The sequence below is a fragment of the Macaca thibetana genome, chromosome 14 (assembly GCF_024542745.1).
Source record: "Macaca thibetana thibetana isolate TM-01 chromosome 14, ASM2454274v1, whole genome shotgun sequence".
Taxonomy (NCBI): domain Eukaryota; kingdom Metazoa; phylum Chordata; class Mammalia; order Primates; family Cercopithecidae; genus Macaca; species Macaca thibetana.
In genome coordinates this window covers 85,317,204-85,340,919 of record NC_065591.1, presented here as the reverse complement: position 1 = coordinate 85,340,919, position 23,716 = coordinate 85,317,204, and the positions used below count along the sequence as shown (strand labels likewise).

Here is a 23,716-nt window from a genome sequence, read left to right as displayed (position 1 = left end):
TTATTTATTTATTTATTTTGAGACAGTGTCTTGCTCTATTGCCCAGGATGGAACACAGTGGTACAACTACAGCTAACCCTTAACTTCCAATTCCTGGGCTCAAGTGATCCTCCCACTTCAGCTTCCCCAGTAGGTGGGACTACAGGGACACATCACCACACCCGGCTTTTTTTAAAAAAAGTTTTTGTAGAAACGGAGCCTGGCTCTGTTGCCCGGACTGGTCTTGAACTCTTGGGCTCAAGCAATCCCTCCTGCCTTGGCCTGAGATTATAGGTGTGAGCCACAGCTCCAGGCCTCTTATTTATTTCTGATTCACCAGGTTCTAGCACAGATTCTAGGTCAGTGTGTTTTCAATAAAATTTTTTAGTTAGTTTATGAGTGAAGAAAATGGATTCAATTTTGAATAATAATGAGTTTGAGGTGACATGAGACTTAAAAAGACTCAAGCAAACAGTGAGATATGTCAGTCTAGGACTCAGAATACAGATCTGAATCAGAGAGACAGACTTGGAAGTTATAGATGACAGGCCATAAGATTGAAATTATCCAAGATAGGCAAGTAAAAGGAAAAAAAGAAGTTAAAAGATGGAGCCCTGGGGAATCCTTCATCTCAGGCATCCACCCGCATAGCATGTCCTTGACACTATCATCAATGAGAACTGCATTATTTACTAATTGAGATTTAAAGCAACCTATCCATCATCCTTCCAGCATGCTTAATCTAGTACTCCCACATCAGAAGTTCTCTGACCTCATTTAGACTCTTTCCTTTTCACTATCCATCATCTTCCTCATACTCTCTCTTCCCTTGTGACTCTGCTTATTCCCATCCATCTCATAACCATTCAGCAACTTGTCCCTCCCTGTATCTTGTCTCTATCCTGATAACCCAGTAAAACCCACCCCTAATTAAGTTGAGCCATCTGCCTGGGTCATGCCTACACCTGAGCAGCTGAATGCTGGGGCCGACAGGTTGGGGGTAAATTACTGCATGGACTAGTTTCACTTTAAATTCATGACCATAAGTACCATGTGGTCAGTGAACACTACGAGGCGATTCTATTGCACTTCCCTGGTATGTTCACTTTCTTACTCATTACCTTGTGACCTGGCCTCCTCCCAGGGGTCACAGGGGAGCTCTCTCATTATTTCACATCCATTTGTATCTGTAGCTGAATTTTAGGCCATCCTCCTGTTTCAGAAACTCATCCTTCCTCCTATACTGTGGATCCTATTTCTTCTTACCTCTCAGTGACTTTGTTTCTGCAAATGAAAGAGGACCCTCCTTGAGCCCCATCCTCTTCATTATCAAACTTTCCTCTTTTCCTTCGGGATTCCTATTAGGTCACTCAATATTATGACCCAAGGCTTTGTATTGGAATGATTTCTTCTTTATACTTAAGTATTTTCATCCAGTTCTACAGACTTAAATACCAATCACATGCTGATTATTCCCATATTTATATTTCCAGCTGTGATCTCGCCCTTGATATCAGATTCACATATCACATATTGACTATTTAATGTCTATGTTTGGGTGTCTAGTAAACATTTTAAACTTATATATCCAACCTAGAAATCAAGATTTCTCCTCTAAACCTATTTCTTCCCTGGTCTTCCCATGTCAGAAAGTGGTGTTAGCGTCTACTCAATGCTCAGGTTGAAATCCTAGGAGTCGTCTTTGATCACTCTTTTCTCCCACTTCCCATATACAATTCATTGTCAAGTCTGGTCTACACACCAGAATATTTCCTGGATCTAATATGTTGCTCTACCTCACTGCTACCAAGCCAGCATTATCTCTTGCCTAGGCTACTGCAATAGCCTTATGATAGTTGTCTCCTCTTCTACCCTTGCCCCTCTATAATTTATTCTTTATTTAGCAGTAAAAATGATCTTTTTAAAAATTTAAACATGTCTGTTTATTATTAGAGTAAAATAATTTTGAATGGAGTAAACAGACCAGTATTTTCCTAATTGAAACTTTACAATGGCTTCCCATTGTTTTAAAATAAAATCCAAACTCCTTTCCATGACTTAGTGTCCTCATATACTGGACTTCCCCTGACGACTTCTCTGTTCCCTTTTGTTCCAGTCTCCCTCTTCCCTTCTAAGCTCCAGAAAGCCCCCCAGTCTTTCTGGTTCTCATACCTGCCAAACTCATTCCTGCCTTATAGTTCCCTTACTTGAAACTCTCTTCTACCAGATCTTTGCAAGACTGGATTTGTTATTGTTTGGGTTTCACCTTAAATTTCCCTTTCTCAATGATAATTTTCCTGGCTACTCAACCTAAATAATCCCCCATACTTTCATCACTCCCTATCACATTACCTGCTTTTCTTTTCATCACAGCATTTATTACTATTTGATATTTTCTTTTTCTTTTTTTTTGGACGGGGTGGATAGCATTTTGCTCTGTTGCCCAGGCTGGAGTGCAGTGATCCTATCTCGGCTCACTGCAACCTCTGCTTCCCAGGTTCAAGTGATTCTCTTGCCTCAGCTTCTGGAGTAGCTGGGACTAGAGGCATGCGCCACCATGCCCAGCTAATTTTTGTATTTTTAGTAGAGACAGTGCTTCACCATGTTGGCCAGGCTGGTCTTGAACTCCTGACCTCAGGTGATCTGACCGCCTCGGCCTCCCAAAGTGCTGGGATTATAGGCGTGAGCCACGGCGCCTGGTCTTGATATTTTCTTATTTGTTCATTTATTTCCGATCATTAATTTTTCTCCTCTTGTTTTTGAGATAAAATTCACATAAAATTAACCATTTTAAAATGAGCGGTTCAATGGCACTTAGTACATTCACAATGTTTTGCAGCCACCATTTCTATCTAGTTCCAAAATAGTTTCATTATCCATAAAGAAAACTCTGTGCTCCTTAAGCCACTGCTCCTTGTTTCTCCCTCCCCACCGCCCCTGGTAACCACCAATCTGCATTGTTTCTACGGGTTTCATTTATGTATTCTGGCTATTTAATATACATGGAATTATACAATACCTTCTGCATTTGGCTTCTTTCACTTAGCATGTTTTTGAGGCTCATCCACATTGTAGTAATTTTTGGCCTTTTTTGGCATAGCTGCTTTTAATGGCTGAATAATATTCCATTGTATGTATATACCACAATCTGATTATCCATTCATCCATTGATGAAGTTTCGTCTATTTTTTCACCATACTACTTATGTATCTATCTTATTCAAAGACATGTTTAGAACAGGAGCTGCCATATAGTTGGTATTCAATACATGTTTATTTTATTTTATGAATAAATAACACTAATATTTAAGGGACAGAAATAGGAGGGAGAACCCCAGAAACAGGCTGGGAAACAGTAGTCAGAGGGTGACATGAGAATCAGTGGAGTATAGTGTCATAGAAGCCACAGAATATAAGAGTCTCAAGACAAAAACATTAAGAAAGATGAATACTTCAAAATGTGCATTTAATTTGCAACTAGAAGATCAGCAGTGGTCTTGATAGGAATGGTAGTGATGTGGATGTCAAAATGCAGTAGTAGATGGAAACCACTACACCTAGAACAGTGGTTTCCCATAGGATTTTAAGGCCTCCATCACAGATTAAGTTCCCCAAGCCCAGTTCTTAGAAGAGTTGAGAATTTTCTTTCCTGGTTACTCTGGAGGTTAGGAATTCCTCAAAAGATTAATGTAGAATTTTAGAGATAGAAGGAAGCCCCGTGTTATTAAATCAAATCAACAGATAGTTCTGCATGTCTTTTATGTGCCTACTAGTGCCGAGCCTATTTTAGGTGTTGGGTTACCACAAGAACAAAAATAGAAAACACCCCCTGCTTTCATGGAGCATACATTCTAACGGAGGGAGGCCAAGCAACAAAATGTCTCATAGTGAAGTGCTATGAGAAAAGGTAAGATGAGGGGCAGGGAGTGAAGAGGGAGGCACTATTGCAGACTGGTTGCTTAGGCGTATCTGATAAGGTGATATTTGAGCAGTCAGTAATTGTGATCCTAAAAATCCTGAAATCATCTGATATTAGCACAGTGGAGTATTTAGCAACTTTTTCCATTGCTTGACTGAAATATGTGCTTAAGTCCTTAATGATCAAAGTTTTATTGATGCAGAATTTGCAAAGTCCCCTTAGAATTTCTCATAACTTAAATGAGGAATTTTATTTAGTTTACATTATTGGCATGGATTTTAGTCTGTTCAAATAACATTGGCATTTTATGTTGAGATGAACACAAAAGAGCATTTCAGGGCTTTAGAGATCTCTAGTACTTCAAAAGCTAATGGTTTTAAGCATTCTTCTACCAAAATAGCTTAACTTTTACTTCTAGTCTCTACTATTACAAATCAAAACCAACACATAAGCAACAAAGGGCTTATATCAAGAATAGAAAGGATACCCATAAATCAGTAACAATAAAGACAATCCACCAGAAAATTAAGTGAGGAAATTGAACAGATATTGTATAAAGGATATCAAAATGGCCAATAAATGTTGCTCAGTCTCATTATTCACCAGAGAAACATGAATTAAAACCATACAAAAGGATCTTACTACATACTGACCATAATGGCTAAATTTAAAAAGGCTTATATTACCATGTGTTAGACTGTAGAGCAAGGACAACTCTTACACACTACTTGGGGTATTCATTGGCTCCTACAGGAAAACAGTTTGGCGGTACCTACTAAAGCTGACCGTATTCATACCCTCTGACCTAGGTATTCCATTTTAGGTATATATACCCAGTGGAAATGTATATATACATGCACCAAAAGACTCATAAAAGAATTTTTTGGCAGCATTATTTGTAATAGCCCCAAATTGGAAATGACTCAAATGTCTATCCGTAGTAGAATGAATAAACAAATGTTATTGTCATTGAATGTGGTGTTTATATCCCACAGATTACTATAGAGAAACAAAAATAAACCACAGCTGTATAAAACAATATGGGTGATGATGAATCTAAAAAACAAGGTTGAGAAAAAGAAGCCAGAAACAAAATAACATATACCATATGATATCGTTTATATAAAATTTGCAAGTTGGCAAAACAAATCGATAATGCTAAAAGTCAGGATAGTGGTTATGTTGGGGGCAAGCAGAAGTAGACGCTGGAAGGGAACATGAGTTGCGGTTCTGGAGTGCTGGGGATGTTCTGCTCATTACTTGGGTGGCAGTTACCTTCCTTTTGTGATAACTCATCAAGTTGTCCATTTATGATTTGTACATGTGTCTGCACGTATGGCAGAGTCAATAGAAAAGATGTTTTAAATCAGTCCAAAAGATCACTGTAGCTCTTTAAAATGTACAGATCCTTGAGGACTCATGAAATATCGAAGGGTGAGTCCCAAACACTTGCATTTTTTAAAAAAACCATCTCCAGTAATTCTGGCCTGCATTAGAGGTTAGTAACCATTGACTGAAACACTTTATGAAATATTATGGATATCTTTTCCTTCTATAGATAGGTATGGCCAAATGACTTACAGACCCATCTTGGAGTCCTATTCAAGGAGTGAGGTTAAAAACAAAGTACTATGTACATCAGTTTATTGACATCAGTGTAAGAGTAAAGGAATAACCCATTAAAGAAAAAAAAAAAAAAAAAGCCCACAACCAGCAACTCACCAGTGGGAATACATCATCATCACTAACCAAAGGACTTGTCATTTCTTTGGTTTGAAATGTCAAAGGTGGCAAGGGAGACGTACTTCTATTTGGCTCACAATCATGACTAAGTCTAAAAGAGAAGAAATCGTTGTTGTTGCTATCAAGGACACGTTTATTTATGTAGCTAAGGATTTTAATCTCTCAGATGTCTAAATAGGGGGAAAACACAACAAAATGTTTGGGCTTGTTACCTGGCCATTTCTTTGAATATGACTTTCCTGATGAATAATTTCTATTTCATTTAAAGGACTTAGGATGATTAAAAATGAAGCGGAAAACTTAACAGTTGTTAAAAGTATTTTGTGATCCTTATTGCCTATATTGCTTCCCTTTCTGTGCTATACTTTTGTATGTCTTTGTCATTTATTTTAATAATGTAAAGCAGTTTGAGAAAAATCTCCAAACAGCTAATTACACTGCTGCCCTTGACAGTTCTAAGTAGATACTCTTTTTCTATTCTCTTTTACACTTAACCTCACTGGCTTTCTTAACAGAATTATACTATTTTTTTATGCTAAACAAGTATTTTATTTTATTTATTTATTTTGAGACAGAGTCTTGCTCTGTCACCCAGGTTAGAATGCAGCGGCACGATCTCAGCTCACTGCAACCTCCGCCTCCCAGGTTCAAGAGACTCTCCTGTCTCAGCCTCCCAAGTAGCTGGGACTACAGGTGCCTGCCACCACGCCAGGCTAATTTTCTGTATTTTTAATAGAGACGGGGCTCCACCGTGTTAGCCAGGATGGTCTCGATCTCCTGACCTTGTGATTCACCTACCTAGACCTCCCAAAGTGCTGGGATTACAGGCATGAGTCACTGCACCCAGCCAACAAATCTTTGAATAACTCTAATTTCTATATATTTTGATAATTTAAAACATGCTTTCAATTTACATCATCTCCTAAGCTCCTCCAGTTACTAGCTGTGTGATCTTGAGCGGGTAACTTTATCTCTCTGTGACTTTAATTTTCTCACTTAAAAAAGGGTTATTATGAGAGTTTAATGATTAATATATGTAAAACACTTAGAAAACAATGCCTGGCACATAGTAAATGTTTAGTAAAGATTAGGTATTATTATTAAACTAATCTGATCTTCAAAATAACCCTAATATGGCGGATACTATCCACAGATGAGGAGACTAAGATTTAAAAGTTCAATTATTCGTCTAATTATTTACTTTTTAAATCAGAATAAATTGCTAGGAAGTGATGTCTTTAGATTTTGGACTCAAATCCAGATTTTCTTGACTTAAAAAACCCCACTATTTCAATGAAAGTCATATAGCATAGAATTAGTTTGTGCTAAAAAATAGGTTAGAAAATGAGAGTGAAAACAATAACATTGAGATTTTGAATTTTGGTTTGATGACTAAGCAAATGAATAATAAAACATATAACCAATTTATCCTAAAGTTTTACAAAAAAGGTCCTAATGGTATGGGCTGTTTGGGATTAAATATATTTCATGAAACTGGGGTTTAGATGTAATAAAATCATCAAAGAGGTCAGGCACGGTGGCTCACACCTGTAGTCCCAGCACTCTGAGAGGCTGAGGCAGGCAGATCCTGAGGTCAGGAGATCGAGACCATCCTGGCTAACATGGTGAAACCCCATCTCTACTAAAAATACAAAAAAATTAGCCTGGTGTGGTGGTGGGTGCCTGTATTCCCAGCTACTTGGGAGGCTGAGGCAGGAGAATGGTGTGAACCTGGGAGATGGAACTTGCAGTGAGCCGAGATTGCGCCGCTACACTCCAGCCTGGGCAACAGAGTGAGACTCTGTCTCAAAAAAAAAAAAAAAATCAAAGACCATCAAAACGAAAATCCCTTCAATTTGAAATTATTTATTTTTACTAATGGTTCAAATTCTCCACAGGTATTGATTAGCCCTTTTCAAAGGCTTCATAGTTTAACAGAGTTTAAAAAAATTTTCACATTATTTTTCTCCAGTCTTATCCAAAGACTGTCTAATTTATATAGACTTGTTTCTTATTATACAAACATTTTCAAAGCTATGCATACAAATAGCAATAAAAGTTAAGTGAGGCATCTGTAAATTAGTACACAGAAACAAACACAACATGTTTTCCATTTTTGCTTATCTTGAGATATATCTTTTTTTTTTACTCATTCTCCCAAACTATAATTACCATGGAAACAGAACAGCAAATTAAACTGAAATAACATGGTTTATGATGTGCACAATAAGATGAAACATCTCACAATTCAAGTAGAATTATAACATTTGCATAGGACATCTGCATATTATCTTTAGCTGAACCTTTTGAGTGAGGTTACTATCTATACTTGAAAGCACGGTGAAAACAATTAGTAGCGATTCAAGAAATAGATATCTCTCTGTTATCTCACAGAGATTTCAGCAAAGTATTATTTGTGCTAAATTATCTAAATAATTATCTTAATTATCCATTTTGCTTTGGATGTACAGATACAGTTTTATGGTGTTAATTACTAACATTTATATAGGGACATTCTTTTTAGTATAAGATCAATAAAATGTAGAGATTGAAAGGAAAGATGACATTATGAAGTAAAGTACTTTTGTTTTAAATCATCTTTATATCTGACAAGTTCTTCTTCAAGAATACAGCTATTCAAATACTTCATAAAACCACCTTGCATAAAGTGCTATACATATCAATTTAAAAGCTATCTTAAAAATGATTGCGGAAGGCTTTTAATATCCTTTCACAAGCTGATCTGTTCAATGATCTTTTCCACAGGCCTATTACAAGGCTGCTGCATGGTTTCACCAGGACAGCAGGCCCCAGTTGCTTTGCTGGGGAGCAGAACTCTGTCCACTTGAGACTTGAGTCAACGCTTCACAATTTTCAGCTTTGTTGGACATGTACATCCAGTCCTGTCCCTCCATTAATATTCTCCTTGGCCATAGGATAATGTTCTTAGCATGGAGCAAGATTCCTTCTTCACCTTTTTCCAGCCTCACCTTCCAACAGTCCACTAAACTCCCTATTCCGTGAACTGCTCATTATTTCCTGGCCTAGAACTGTCAACCTGCGTTTTGCTACTTATTGAGCAAAACCACGGTACAAACATTCTCAACTTTAGGCTTCTAGATGGCTATTCATTCCTTGACAAGAGATCTTGTGAGTGGTTATTACAAACCTGCTGACTGTGGTTTTTTAGTATTAGAAACTCTTAATTTATTAGCTTGACTTGAAGCTGTTTTAATGATTAATGTTTGACTGCTAAAATCTGTCTAGTACGTGATACAACTTTTAAAACCATAAATTCATTTTTAAACATGTGTCTTATATAGAGATAAAACTCCATTTATTACAACATTGATTTGTCATTAAAATTAGTTACATATTAATAGCTCTGGATACCACTACTCCAAATGAGCTTGTAAATTATCCTGAAACTTCAAAACTCTAACTTTTAAAAACAATATTTAAAACATCCACACCAAATTCAATCACTTCTCACTCATTTTTTTTAAGAAAGTGCTAAGTACCTGTCTTATTGGAAAGCAAATGCTTTAGAAGATCCTAAAACGCTTCACATTTTAAGTGAGTGAACATTAAAAATGTATCACTTTGAACAGGAGTGAAAAACAACAAAACCGAGTTGCTTCAGAGTGAATAAAATATTATTATAAGAATGTATTATACAAATCTTCCTCAGTTAAAAACAAGAATTGCCTTAAAATTAGACTATGGATCTTAACATTTTGTGGAACATTTTCTTCATATACTTTTATCTAAAAGCTTTTTCCTTCCTCAAATACTTCAACAAGACCTTACTGCATTAGTCATTGATATGTAAAGATAATTTGTATGTTTTTGATTAATTTATGCCTAACAAATCTACATATAGGTTTTTACTATTTCACTTCACTGAGCTGTGCTGTGAGGGAAAGCAAGATGATTTCATTTTTCAGTTGGTAATATTAACAGAGATATCTGCTTTGCAGTTCTTCACTGGTGAATTCACAATGTCCTTGTATCTTAACAACTCTTCCCCATAGTAGGTTTTACATGGTAATAATTTATTCAGAACATTTGAAATGCTGTTTCTTTTAAAAAACAGGTCACTGGAGAACACTGAAATCAGACAAGGCATTAAAACAAATTTAATGAAACTTTCAACAAATGAAACTGGCAGGACACAAGGCTTTGCAGCAGGAATAGCAGCCTAAACTGCTTATTAAGATAATCTCCTGCTGAGCATTTTACCTCTTATGTTGCTTTTTGTGTCCCCTACTGTCTTGTTTTTGTTAAGACACTTTTAACACATTCTGTACTGCCTGACAAAGAGAAAAAAGGGGGCAACCCAAACAATAAAAATACCTTCTAAAAGTAATAAAAGGCAGAGTAACTGTCTTTTTGTTTAAATAACAACACCTGGTATCTCCATCTAAAGCTTTCAGTTATTTCCAACTAGCATGAATAGGAAATAGTGTTCTGTACCCAGTGGGTGCTCAATACAGATCAGTGACTAACATACCCAGGTGACCCTTTATAGTGTCTTCATGGGCTTGCTTTTCTCTCGCAATGAGGCAACTATATACAGTACATGGGAGTCATAATTTGACCAATGGAGAATGAATCCATAAGTACTCTGTAAAGTTTATTTATTCCATATTAGAACATATATTCTTACACCAAAATCAAGATTACACTCCTTTGGACAGATCTTCACATGGACACATTCACCAGAGAACTGGTCCATGGCCATGCCCAGTGACCTCTTTCATCCTTCCTACACTGCTTTTATCCTGCTGCTGCTGCCACTACCAACACCCCACCACAGCACCCCACCATGGTGCTTTCCAGGGGTGGCAGTCAGTCCTCCTTCATTTGCTTCTTTACCTGAAAAGGGGTTATTCATTTGGTGCTTTTGAATGGTTACTGTTTCCTGTATAGGGCTACAATATATCCTTCTAATATATACGTGGCTGAGGTGCTGAAAGTAGGGGGGAACTGTACTATACCCACAAGAATGTTGAACATCTGTTTTATGTTGAACATATATTTTTTTAATATATCTCATGGACTTATGGATTTATCTACCTGCAGAGCTGAGTATGCTTACTTAAACAGATGAGTCTGGCACCACCTCTCCCCAACAGAAGTATCTTTGAGGCTATGTCAGATTCAGCCATTTGTCTACTTGCCAAAATATACTTTTTAGGTACCATAAGCTGTGGGAGAAATATTAATATTATTATAAATACTAACAATTTTGTTAGTAATAATGGTTAACATTTATGGAACTATAAGTTGTATGCAGTTTTTCTCCTATAATCTTCACGAAAATCCTACAATTATTAATCTTGTCAGATAGAAAATTGAGGGTGATAAAGGTTAAGAAAATTTTCCAGAGCTGTAAATATTAATTCTGTTGTATAACAACAAAATATAAGGTTTTTCACGCTAAATATTATGAGCTTATGAGCAAATGTTGCAATGAAGTTGGGTCTGGACCTACTAATCCACCATTTCTTGGCACTATGAAATTAAATAATAAATTGATATCAAATATGTCTGGGGAGTGCTGCATACCATATCCCTTGTTGGACACTCACAGTGTAAGTTAACATATTAATGGCTCTGAGAAATATTGTATAAAAGAAACTTGCTTATTTCATTCAGCATTTTCCAAGTTTGGGAAAGCAGTAAAAGGCTTTCAGAGACAGTTATGACTCCATAAATCTTTTATTAAAATTGAATAAATTAGCCTATTTTTATGGTTGATATATTTGAATTTTTTTTTTTTTTTTTTTTTTTTTTTTTTTTTTGAGACGGAGTCTTGCTCTGCCGCCCAGGCTGGAGTGCAGTGGCCGGATCTCAGCTCACTGCAAGCTCCGCCTCCCGGGTTCACGCCATTCTCCTGCCTCAGCCTCCCGAGTAGCTGGGACTACAGGCGCCCGCCACCGCGCCCGGCTAGTTTTTTGTATTTTTTTTAGTAGAGACGGGGTTTCACCGTGTTAGCCAGGATGGTCTCGATCTCCCAACCTCGTGATCCGCCCGTCTCGGCCTCCCAAAGTGCTGGGATTACAGGCTTGAGCCACCGCGCCCGGCCGATATATTTGAATTTTTAATAAGACCTTTTACAGAGTATGGGAATAATGTGGACAGCAGATAATGATTTTCCATACACTTCTCTTCATTTGGAGAAAACCTATACATTCATAGATTCCTTCCCTACAAAATCGCCAATAATTTGTTGCCACTGCTAGAATGTCAATAGAAAGTGTATCTGTTGGTCAGGTGCGGTGGCTCACGCCTGTAATCCCAGCACTTTGGGAGGCTGAGGTGGGTGGATCACTTGAGGTCAGGAGTTCAAGACCAGCCTGGCCAACATGGTGAAACCTTTGTCTCTACTAAAAATACGACAATTATCTGGGTGTGGTGGCAGGGGCCTGTAGTCCCAGTTACTTGGGAGGCTGAGGCATAAGAATTACTTGAACCCGGGAGGCAGAGGTTGTAGCGAGCCAAGATCACACCACTGCCCTCCAGCCTGGGTGACAGAGCGAGACTCCGTCTCAAAACAAACAAACCCCAAAAGCCAAAAACAACAAAAAAAGAAAGTATATCTATTATTGAAGGTAGGTGAGAAAGGACATGTTCCTATATTTTCTATTTTTTTTGAACAATATACCTAACATATTAAAATCTAGTTTTCTCTGTTCCCATGACATCAAAAGTAAAATTACTTATCTGTATGTTTTGTATACCATCTCAGCTTCCAAAAATGATCTGAGATGACTAACAAACTAAAGTCCACTGTAATACTCCATGCATTTCAAATCGACACAATTTCTTATAAAGCAATGTATTTAGTCTACTGCATTATCATTATAAAATAAATTTTAAACCACAGAAGAGAAAGTATGTAAAGTTATAATTTGAATTCTTTAAAAATAAATTTTAATTACATGTTTTTAAACTTATGCCCTTATATAATGGAGCCAGCATACCTCTCTTCATTTTTTTCCACTTTTATTTGGCTTTGATAGGCATATCTTCCTGTTTCTTCATAGGTGTTTTGATTAGTCCGTGTTGATTTTCCATTGACACGAAGTTTTGCAAGATCATTTCGGAGCCTTTCATTCTCATATTCCAGTTTATTAATAGATGTATGCCTTGAATGTTCCCTGTTAGTGAAGTCCATACTCTAGAGAATAAAATAAACTATCATTGAATAAACTGTCCCTTATAAGTAATGCATATTTTCTGTGTGTTTGGAGACCTGTGCTGGAAAGGCCCTTTCATCTGAGCTGAGTGATGTGACTCTACTCTTGCTCACTTTCTAAATGCTCCTTTCCACCTCCTCATCTCCTCACAACAAGCAGATACCCAGGGGTAGGTGCCGCCGAACACATCTGCAATGGTGTATGTATTGCATCATCCCCACTGTTGGATGGGCAATACAATATTGCCCATGCTCCAAAACAGAAAAGGTTTACTCTATGCATTATTACTCTCTGTATCTACTTAGGTTGGTGCAAAAGTAATTGTGGTTTTTGCCATTACGTTCAATGGCAAAACCGCAATTACTTTTGCACCAACCTAATAGAACAAATCAGCTAGATTTCAAGTTCTTTTGTGTTCATAGACTCTACCTTCTAGTGTTGATTAATAATGGAACTAGAAATAACATGCATTAAATTTTAAAATTTTTTCTGATTAAAATAAGGCATGCATTAATATACGGGCACATAAAATCATGTCATTATAGAAAATACAAGGTATTAAGAAGAAAATAAATATTCCATACTACCAACATTCAGTGATAACTGCTATTAACATTTATATTTATATCTTTCTAGTCTTTTTTCTACATGGAAAATACAATGTCAACATAAACTATCAATATAATTATAACGTATGGCTACTTAGAAAAATATAATCAATATACAGTCATGTGTTGTTTAATGATGGGGATACATTCTGACAAATGCGACATTAGCTGATTTCATCATGTGATCATACAGTGTGCCTACACAAACCTAGACGGTATAGCCCACTACACACCTAGGCTGTAAGGTAAAGCCTATTGTTTCTAGGTTACAAACCTGTATAAGTATTTGTGTATCTGAACATACCTAAATGTAGAAATATTATAATCTTTTGGGACCACTGTCCTAATATGCAGTCCATTGTTGACTAAAACATTGCTATGGAGTACAAGACTGTATAAATATCAATATGAAATATAATATAGTCAGTATAAAATATATGCATACTTACAACATTGTAACTATAGTTACAAAACTGTAATGTATAAAATGCAGTAAAGTTTTAGAAACTGTATTTTCCCTTTAACATTGTATATTCTTAAAAAATAAGATTTTTAATGACTGCATCGGTAGAGGTACAAATAAATTCATTTAGCCATTCTTCTATTGTTGAATTTAGTTTTTTTTTTTTTTTTTCCAAGATAATTAACACTGTGTTGATTTCCTTATACACAAATCTTGGTCTATATTTCTCTAGCTGGAGTCCAAGGAGTGGGACCACTGGGTTAAATTGTGTGAATGTTGTTGAAGACCTTGATTAAAAAGTGTCTATCCCCCTCCCCTATAAATCTCATAAATTTCCATCTCATAAATTCCCACCACTAATGTATTAAGGAGCCTGTCTTACTACACTCCCAACCATTCAATATTACCATTTGGTTAAATCTGCCAACTTGATAGATAAAAATAGTAACTTTTATTTAGCTATTAGTGAAGTAGAATATATACGCTTCCTGGCAAATTTTACTCTATCTTTTGTCAATTGTCTATTTGTGTCCTTAGCTTATTTTTTCATTAGGGTGTCTGTGTTATTTGTGCCCTTAGCTTATTTTTTCATTAGGGTGTCTGTGTTTTTCTTACTAATTTGAAGGAATTTTTTTTTTTTTTTTTACATTAGGTGTACTAATCCTAAGTTACTGTTTAAGTTAGTTGAAAATATGTTTCCATGTGATTTTAAGTTTTAATTTTAGTGCGTGATATATTTTATACAGAAAGCTTTTTAAATTTTTATTTAATGAAATCTGTCAGTCTTTTTCCCTTGTGACTTCTTCTTTGCTTTTATATTTTTTCTTTTCATTCTGAAAGCTATAAATATTCACTTGTATTTTCTTCTATTTGTTTTATAATTTCATTATTTTACATTTAATTAGTTATTTGGGATTAATTTTGTACAAAATGAGAAAAGACTAAAAATTAATAATTATTGTAATTATTCTAATCACACATTGATTAAAACATCTATTCTCCACTGTTGGATGATTCAGCAAGTTATATACTAAATATAGATTGGGGTCTGATTCTGGATTATTCTATCTTACTGCTTTTACAGTCGAGATTGTGCCAGTTCTACACAATTCTGAGCAATGTATCTTCCTTACAAAGTTTCACTATCTGGTAGGAGACACCCAATTTTAGTGTGTTCTCAGAATAGAATATGAAGTATGTCTAAATTACAAAATGAGAGGTTTAGAGTAAGAATAAAGATTGCTGAGGCCATTTCAATTAAACATAAGAAGTTTCATAAGGAGTATCTAAACTTTTCACAAAATTTTAAAAAATAGGATATATTCTCACAATAAAAACTCATGAAAAATGCTCTAAATGATTTTACACAGTTCTTTCTAGTCCTCAGATTCAAATATGCATGAGTTGTGTAGCTGCTGTTTAAACAATAGTTCTATGTTTTCAAAAGGGTAACATTTTAGCATACAAAAATAACTTGAGTAAAACATCTTTTTTGAAGCTCCAAATATCTATGGTTCAAAGTCTATAAGACGATAAATAATTACAGCTTAGAACTAAGTTCCTAAGCTTAAAGCTCTGAGTGCCTTTCATAAAGGCATCCCATAAAATCATCCTTAGTTTTCTAAAATTTTTGACTAATTGCACATTGAAAATTATTTACATCCTATCATATTAGTATCAAGAGTAATAAATAAGTGCAGAAATACATACATATTAGGTATTAAAAATGTTTACGTATTTCTTTTTTTGCTTCAAAGGCCAAATCTGCTTACTACATTTTCCACTTACTACTTATTATAGAAGTTTAGCAAATATGTAGCAAAGTCTCATTTTTGAATGGAAGAAAATGCTTCAGGAGGGCAACATTTTCCACAAATCAATACAGGAAAAGTTATATGCTTCTAAAGCTACTGACTCAGGTGCTCTTTGAAAAAGGAAGGCCATTGAAGGTATTTCTCTGCTTATTAAGCTCTGCCTTTAGGATTTCTCAACATTTATTCTTTTTGAGAGATGCAAATGCAGAGAATAGAGCAATCTGTAGTCTCTTGCTTTAGAAGAGGAAAGAATGCTTATTCTAAAATTAGAGTAGATCTGTGATAAAAATAAAGGAGGTAGGGTCTTATAAATTTTTTCTCTCCATAAGGAAAAAAAATCATATGGGCAGACCTGATTGAAAAGCGTTGAGAATAAGACTCATAATTTGACTCTTAATAAGATATCTACCAAAGTATAGAATTCTTGGTGGTCCGCTGATCAGTTAAAATTTTGTTTAAGCATTTCCTATAAAATTAGATTTAGTCTGTGATTATTTTTGATCCAATGTTGGTTTAAAGTAATTAAGAATAATAATAACGATTTTTAAAACCCTGCGATTTCCTAAATGTACCACAATTAAATAAGTGTTGTGAGCATGAACTAAAAGAATTACACAGGTAATGTATTTGCATGTTTTACATTTAAGAGTACATTTTCCCTCACGAAACCCTTTTTCGGAGCCATTTAATTTAATTTAATGTTTTTCTTAAATGCATTTCTAATGATTTCAGGAATATATCCACCCCCACCTCTTGTGTTTCTGATGGATTCTTTTTATCCATCTGTTACTCAACTTTTGTTTCTTTCAAAATTTTAGAGTTTGATAATTTTAATCAATTTCTTTATTATTGAAATGGCAAAACCTCCTGGCGCTCATTTACTTCAACAGATTAGGATGAGGCTGGCTGAATTACTGAAGTGTCTAAATAATACTTTGCATGTATGGTTTTTTTTTCTTACTTTTGTATATTTAACAGTACCAATTAGGCTAACAAAGCATTTTGACAGAAAGACTGGCTTTAATGATGTTTTCTAGTTAGCATGTTAATTTCAGTACGTGAATGGATGTTTTAATCATTGTAAGGGTACTAATTTTTTACGTTACTATTTTATTTAGAAAACTTTACAGATAGTGAAAAGCAAATTAGTCTTTTTTTTTTTTTTTTTTTTTTTTTTTTTTTTGAGATGGAGTCTAGCTCTGTCTCCCAGGCTGGAGTGCAGTGGCCGGATCTCCATTCACTGCAAGCTCTGCCTCCCGGGTTCACGCCGTTTTCCTGCCTCAGCCTCCCGAGTAGCTGGGACTACTGGCGCCCGCCACCACGTCCGACTAATTTTTTGTATTTTTTAGCAGAGACGGGGTTTCACCGTGTTAGCCAGGATGGTCTTGATCTCCTGACCTTGTGATCCGCCCGCCTCGGCCTCTCAAAGTGCTGGGATTACAGGCTTGAGCCACCACTTCCGGCCGCAAATTAGTCTTCTTAAAAATTACCACAGATTCTGAGTTCTAATTAAATATGATTTTATTATAACTTTCTTAAATAAAAGGAAACTTAATAATACAATTATAGGACTAAGTAAATAAGGCATTAAAAAACCTACCACAATAAGCTTGATTATTTGTTAGCTACCCAAGAGTAGAATAAGAGAAAACCCTTCACTTTTCTCCACTATTCTACATTCCTCACTGAGACCCAGGAAACCTTAGATACCAGGGAGTTAGTCCCATCAGTACATTCCCCAAATGGGAGCTGCATTCCTAGAACTGGGCGACTGCCTGTGGTAAACTTTCATTCCCTAAGTGGAAATGAGCAGGGAGCTTCATAGATTGTCAAGCAGAAAGATTCTCAAAGCTATATTTGGTTAGAAATAACCAACCTGAAGATCAGTAATTTCCTTGTAGAAAGGAAAAAGTTATTATTTTAATATTTCCCAAATAGCACATATTTTAGAAGACAAAAATAATGATGTAAATATCCTGAGGCAAAATTTCAGCACCAATTATTTAATTCTATATTCATGCATTCCAATTATTTCAGAAAGAATTAACTGATTATGGATTTTTTCCTAATTATGAAATTTTAATATATAATAGATATGATAAAGTTTTCTTCATTTCAAGAAATTTTCTTCATTAAGAAAGTATAACCAAATAAAACAGCAGGAAGAGAAAATTAATTTATAAAACTAAAAACAATAAAATTAAGAAAAATGTATGAAAATAATAAATCCAAAAGTCAGTATTTTTAAATACTAAAAAAATAAATCACTTGAGAGTCAGAGTTAAAACAAAAAATAGAGAGCATGCTAAACTATACAAGCTTAGGAATAAGAAGGGAATTATAAACAGAATATAGAAGAGATAAAAAAAATTGTAGGACATTACTACCTTTTGTAATAATAAAACAAGTTGAAATTGATTTCCTAGAAAAATACAAATAACCAAAATAACCTAAGAAGTATTACTGAGAAGTAGTAGTGAAACTTGGATATACCAAGTACTCGAAAAGAGAGTGGAAAAATAATTGAAGATTTACCAGGTCCAGTTTCACAGCTAAATTCTTTCTAACCTTTAAAGAACTGGTACTTCCAATATTACTTAAACTATTCTAAACAACTCATAAAGTTCTCAGCTTATATTATAAATACAATATAACCTTAAAACAAGTAGAAAAAGAACCATATACAAATCTCATTTATACACACAGATTTTAAATTCTTCTTTTATTGATCCACAATAGATGTATTTTCAGAGTACATAGGATAAATTAGTACATTTAAATAATTTGTAGAGATCAAATCAGTGTACTTGAGGTATCATCACCTTAAATATTTGTCTTTTCTTTATGCTAGAAACAAAATTATTCTCTTTTGGCTATTTCAAAATGTATAATAGGTCATACATATATGTACACATATATATTACCTAGTGCTGAACAATAGGTAACATTTCCAAACAGTATACTTGTACCCATTAACCAACTTGTCTTCATTCTCCCTTCCTCCTATCCTTCCTAGCTTCTGGTAACCACCAATTTACTTGCTGTCTTCATGAGATCCACGTTTTCAGCTCCCACATATGAGTAAGAACATGGAATATTTGTCTTTCTGTGCTTGGCTTATTTCACTTAACATAATGACCTCCAGCAGTTTCATCCACGTTGCTACAAATGACAGGATTTCATTCTTTTTTTTCTGGCTGAATAATATTCCACTGTGTATATATACCACATTTCTTTATCCATTCGTCCACTGATAAGCACTTAGGTTGATTCTACATTTTGGCTATTGAAAATAATGCTGTAATAAACATAGGAGTGCAGGTATCTCTTTGATATATTGATTCCTTTCTTTTGGATATATACCCAGTAGTGGAATTACTGGACCATATCATAGTTCTAGTTTTAGTTTTTTGAGAAAACTTTATACTGTTATCCATAGGTGCTATACTAATTTACATTCCCACCAACAGTGTATGAGGGTTGCCCTTCGTCGAGATCCTTGCCAGCATCCACTATTATCTGTCTTTTTAAATAAAAGTCATTTTAACTGGGATATGATGATATCTGATTGTGGTTTTGATTTGCATTTCTCTGATGATTAGTGATACTGAACTTTTTTTTCATATATCTGTTGGCCATTTGTATGTATTCTTTTGAGAAATGTCTATTCAGATCTTTTGAACATTATTAAATCAAATTATTATTATTATTTTTTAACTATTGAGTTGTTTGAGCTCCTCATATTTTTTGGCTATTAATTCCTTGTCATATGGATAGTTTGCAAATATTTTCTTGCATTCTGTGGGTCATCTTTTCACTTTGTTGATTCTTTTCTTTGCTGTGCAGAAGCTTTTCAGCTTGATATTATCCCACTTACCTATTTTTCCTTTGATTGCCTGTATTTTTAGATCTTACACAACAAAATCTTTGCTCAAACTAAAGTCATGGAGTATTTCCCTAATGTTTTCTTTTATTAGTTTCATAGTTTCAGGTCTTAGATTTAAGTCTTTAATCAATTTTTATTTGATTTTTGTTTGCTGAGAGATAGGAGTCTAGTTTTATTCTTCTACATGTAATTACCAGTTTTTCTAGCACTATTTATTAAAGAGGCTACCCTTTCCCTATTGTATATTCTTGAAAATACATTATTTCAATATATCGAATTTTAGTCATTCTAGTGGGTGTGAAGTGGTATCTCACTGTGGTTATCGAAGATTCGTTGGCTCTAAATGCATGGGTTTATATCTGGGTCCTCTATTCTGTTCCATTTGTCTATGTGTCTGTTTCTATGCCAGTACCATGTTGATTTGGTTACTATAGCTTTGTAGTATATTTTGAAGTCAGGTAGTATACTGTCTCCATCTTTGTTCTTTCTACTTAGGGTTTCTTTGGCTATTCAGGGTCTTTTGTTTTTGCATATAAATTTTAGGATAGTTTTTTTTCTGTTTCTTTGAAGAATGTCATTGGCATTTTGAAGGGATCACACTGAATCTGTACATTGATGTGGGTAGTATTATCATTTTAATAATATTAAATCTTCCAATACACGAGAATGGAATATCTTTCCATTTTTTTGTCCTCTTCAATTTCTTTCATCAGAAATATATAGTTTTCCTTGTATATATCTTTCACTTCTTTTGATTCTTAGGTATTTCATATTCTTTGTAATTATTGTAAGTGAGATTGCTTTCTTGATTTCTTTTTCAGATTATTCACTATTGACGTATAAAAATGTTACTTATTTTGGTATGTTTTTATATCCTGAAACTTTACTGAATTTGTTTATCAATTCTAACAGTTTTTTTGGTGGAGTCTTTAGGGTTTTCTAAGCATAAGATCATATCATCTGTGAACAGAGTTCATTTGACTTCTTCCTTTCCAATTTGGATGCCCTTTTGTGTCTTTCTCTTGTCTAATTGCTCTGGTCAGGACTTGAGTATTATGCTGAATAAAAGTGGTGAAAGTGGGCATCCTTATCTTGTTCCAGATCTTAGAGGAAAGGCTTTCAATTCTTCCCCATTTAGTGTGATGTTAGCTGTACATTTGTCATATATAGCCTTTATTTGCATATTTGTTTTTGGTATTCTGTGGGGGGAATTAAGCCAGTTTGCTTTTATGCCACTGTTTTGAAACTGGAGGTCTGCAGATCTTCATTTCTAAATAAAATATTATCACATAGAATCCGATAGTGTATCAAAATTGCTAAGATATAGCTATTATAAGTTTAGTTGTGCTACTCCCAAAAAGACATGCTGAAATCCTAACCCTCGGTACCTCAGAATGTGACCTTATTTGAAAACAGGGTCTTTACAGAGAAAAAATGAGGTCACTAGGGTGGGCCCCAATCCAATAGGACTAGCATGCTATAAAATGGGAAAATTTGGGCACAGAAACAGACACAAAAGGAGAGAGGATGATGGGAAGAAGCACAGGAAGAAGATGCCCATGTGAAGACAGAGGTACAGGAAGAATGCCATATGAAGACAGAGGATTGGGCTCATGTATCTACAAGTCAAGGAATGCCAACGATTGTTGGCAAACTACCAGAATTCAGGAAGAGGTAATGAAGCATTCTCTTCTACAGGTTTCAGAGGGAGCAAAGTCCTGCTGACACCTTGAATTTGGACTTCAAGCCTCTAGAACTGTGAGACAATAAATTTCTGTTGTTTCAAGCCAGCTAGCTTTTGGTACTTTGTTACAATAGCCCCATCAAACTAAGACAATGACTAAAAAGGTTTATTCCAAAAATTCAAAGGTGGATCAATATTGGGGAATCTGTTAACCATAGTCTATTACACATCAATAAATTAAAAAACAAAACCCATATAATGTCATATTTCCTAAAAAGGCATTTGATAAAACCAGCAGCAATTCTTAATAACAACTCTAAGTAAAATAGAAAAAGATACTAAGACCATAAATTAAGAACAAATATATGAAACAGCAAAACTCTAAAACCACATCACTTAAAATCAAAAACTAGAAAAATTTCCATCAAGCACTATAATTATTTAATATTTTCTTGGAGGTTTAGCAAATGGTATATGATCAAAAAGAAAAAACCTACTATTGGCAGTGGAAAAGAGATACGACTATTTTTTGTTGATACGATTTTGTATCTCAGAAAACCCTAAGAAACCTCTAGTAAAAAGTCTACTTAAATTAATAAGATAATTAGTATTTTTCTATATTAACAATAAGTTACAAGATATTGAAAAAGGAAAATATTTTATTCATAACAGTGCTAAAAATTGCAAAACACTTGGGAATAAATTTTGTTATTTATTTTATTTTTTTATTTTAACAGCAAACTCATCTTTAAAAAACACCTAGAAATACATTTTAAAAGAAAAGGACATAACCTATACAAAGAAAATGGTAAGATCTTATTGAAAAACATAAAATATGAAGAAATGGAAAGCCATTCTCGGATGGAAAAATTTACTATAATGAAAATGCCAAATCAAAGTTAACCTATAAACTTAATTCAATTCCAAATAGGATCCAACAGGAAATTACCAGGATAAACTAAATAAATGGAGCTTAATGGTTACATAAAAATTTAAATTTGGTTTCCATTTTATATCCCGTGCAAAAGAAATGGATTAAAGACTTGGATGACAGATAATCTTTGAAAAAAAACTGATGCTATATATATCTAGAAGGGAGAACTGTTAGTCAAAGAAGGAAACTAAGAAGCTATAAACAAAGAGATCAAGTAGAAGTTTAAAGCATTTTGCATGGCCAAAAAAAGTCATAAAGTTACAAACAACAGATTTGGAAAAGCATCGTTAAAAATTGACATGAGGGTGGGCGCAGTGGCTCGCACCTGTAATCCCAGCACTTCGGGAGGCCAAGGCTGGCAGATCACTTGAGGTCAGGAGTTTGAGACCAACCTGGCCACCCCGTCTCTACTGAAAATATATAAAAGTGAGCTGGGCATGGTGGCATGTGCCTGTAATCCCAGCTACTTGGGAGGCTGAGGCAGGAGAATTGCTTGAACCCAGGAGGTGGAGGCTGCAGTGAGCCAAGATTGCACCACTGCACTCCAGCCTGGGTGACAGAGTGAGACTCCAACTCAAAAAATAAAAAATAAAAATAAAAAATTGACACAAAAAAGACAAATAAGCCAACAGAAAAATGGGCAAAGGATATTTCTAATTCATATTGGTACACATTGTCAATAAATATACAAAAATATGTTCACCTGGTAAGTCAGGGAAATGCAAATTAAAGACCTATTGAGAAATTACTTTATAACCATCAGAATGACAAAAATTAAAAAGACCAATAACACCTATTGCCTACAAGCATGAAATTTTAAAAGGTACTCTCATACAGAGATGGTAGACATATGATTTAACAATAGCTATTAAAATTAAAACAAACATATCCTTTGAATTAGCAATTTTACACCTAGGAAGGCTATTCCAAGGTGTATGTATAAGGATTTTTCTTACAGTATTGTTCATCAGGCAAAACTCTGGAAACAGAGTTGAATAAATTATCCCTGAAATAACTATAAAAATCATTTAATAAATTTTGATACACACCATGGAATATTATCAAGCTATTATAAAAATAATAGCTTGATAATATTATAAAAATAAAATAGACTTAAATTAGTTAACTTGGAAAGATTCCAAGGGATACTGTTGAGTGAACAAAAACAAGACAGAGAAGTATGTGTTATGATTCAACTTTAAAAAGATGATAAAATCCCCAAATAGGTACTATATGACTATATGTATATATATATGAAAAAGTTTAAAATAATACATACCAAGTAGTTAACATGTATCATCTAGAGGAGGGGGTATAATGTGGGTAGATGTTTGGAGGAAAGAGGGAGGAGTAAAGCAAGCAGCAACAACAAAATGACTACACTAAAATTGCCCTTATGTAAGTTACGATTAAATTTGTAAAAAATTACGTATATCTTATATGAATATACATTTTTTTCTAAGAAATTAGAAAAATAAAAGG

General features: G+C 34.6%; 2 protein-coding genes and 1 long non-coding RNA gene across 6 annotated transcripts in view; 1 reads left to right on the top strand and 2 right to left on the bottom strand.

The window, feature by feature from the left end:
- CEP295 (centrosomal protein 295) overlaps positions 1 to 23,716 on the bottom strand; it is a 1,096,927-nt gene that overhangs the window by 309,442 nt on the left and 763,769 nt on the right. The gene's annotated exons all lie outside the window — the stretch shown is intronic.
- The window catches only part of LOC126936307 (uncharacterized), a 300,630-nt gene that overhangs the window by 120,208 nt on the left and 156,706 nt on the right, over positions 1 to 23,716 (top strand). The gene's annotated exons all lie outside the window — the stretch shown is intronic.
- DEUP1 (deuterosome assembly protein 1) overlaps positions 1 to 23,716 on the bottom strand; it is a 98,321-nt gene that overhangs the window by 4,617 nt on the left and 69,988 nt on the right. For all 3 annotated transcript variants that reach the window (XM_050758911.1, XM_050758910.1, XM_050758913.1), the window contains 2 exons: positions 12,630 to 12,826; positions 5,620 to 5,731 (listed from right to left, as the gene is read on the bottom strand). In XM_050758911.1, the coding sequence (XP_050614868.1) occupies positions 5,620 to 5,731; positions 12,630 to 12,826 (309 nt within the window). The remainder of the gene's footprint in view (positions 1 to 5,619; positions 5,732 to 12,629; positions 12,827 to 23,716) is intronic.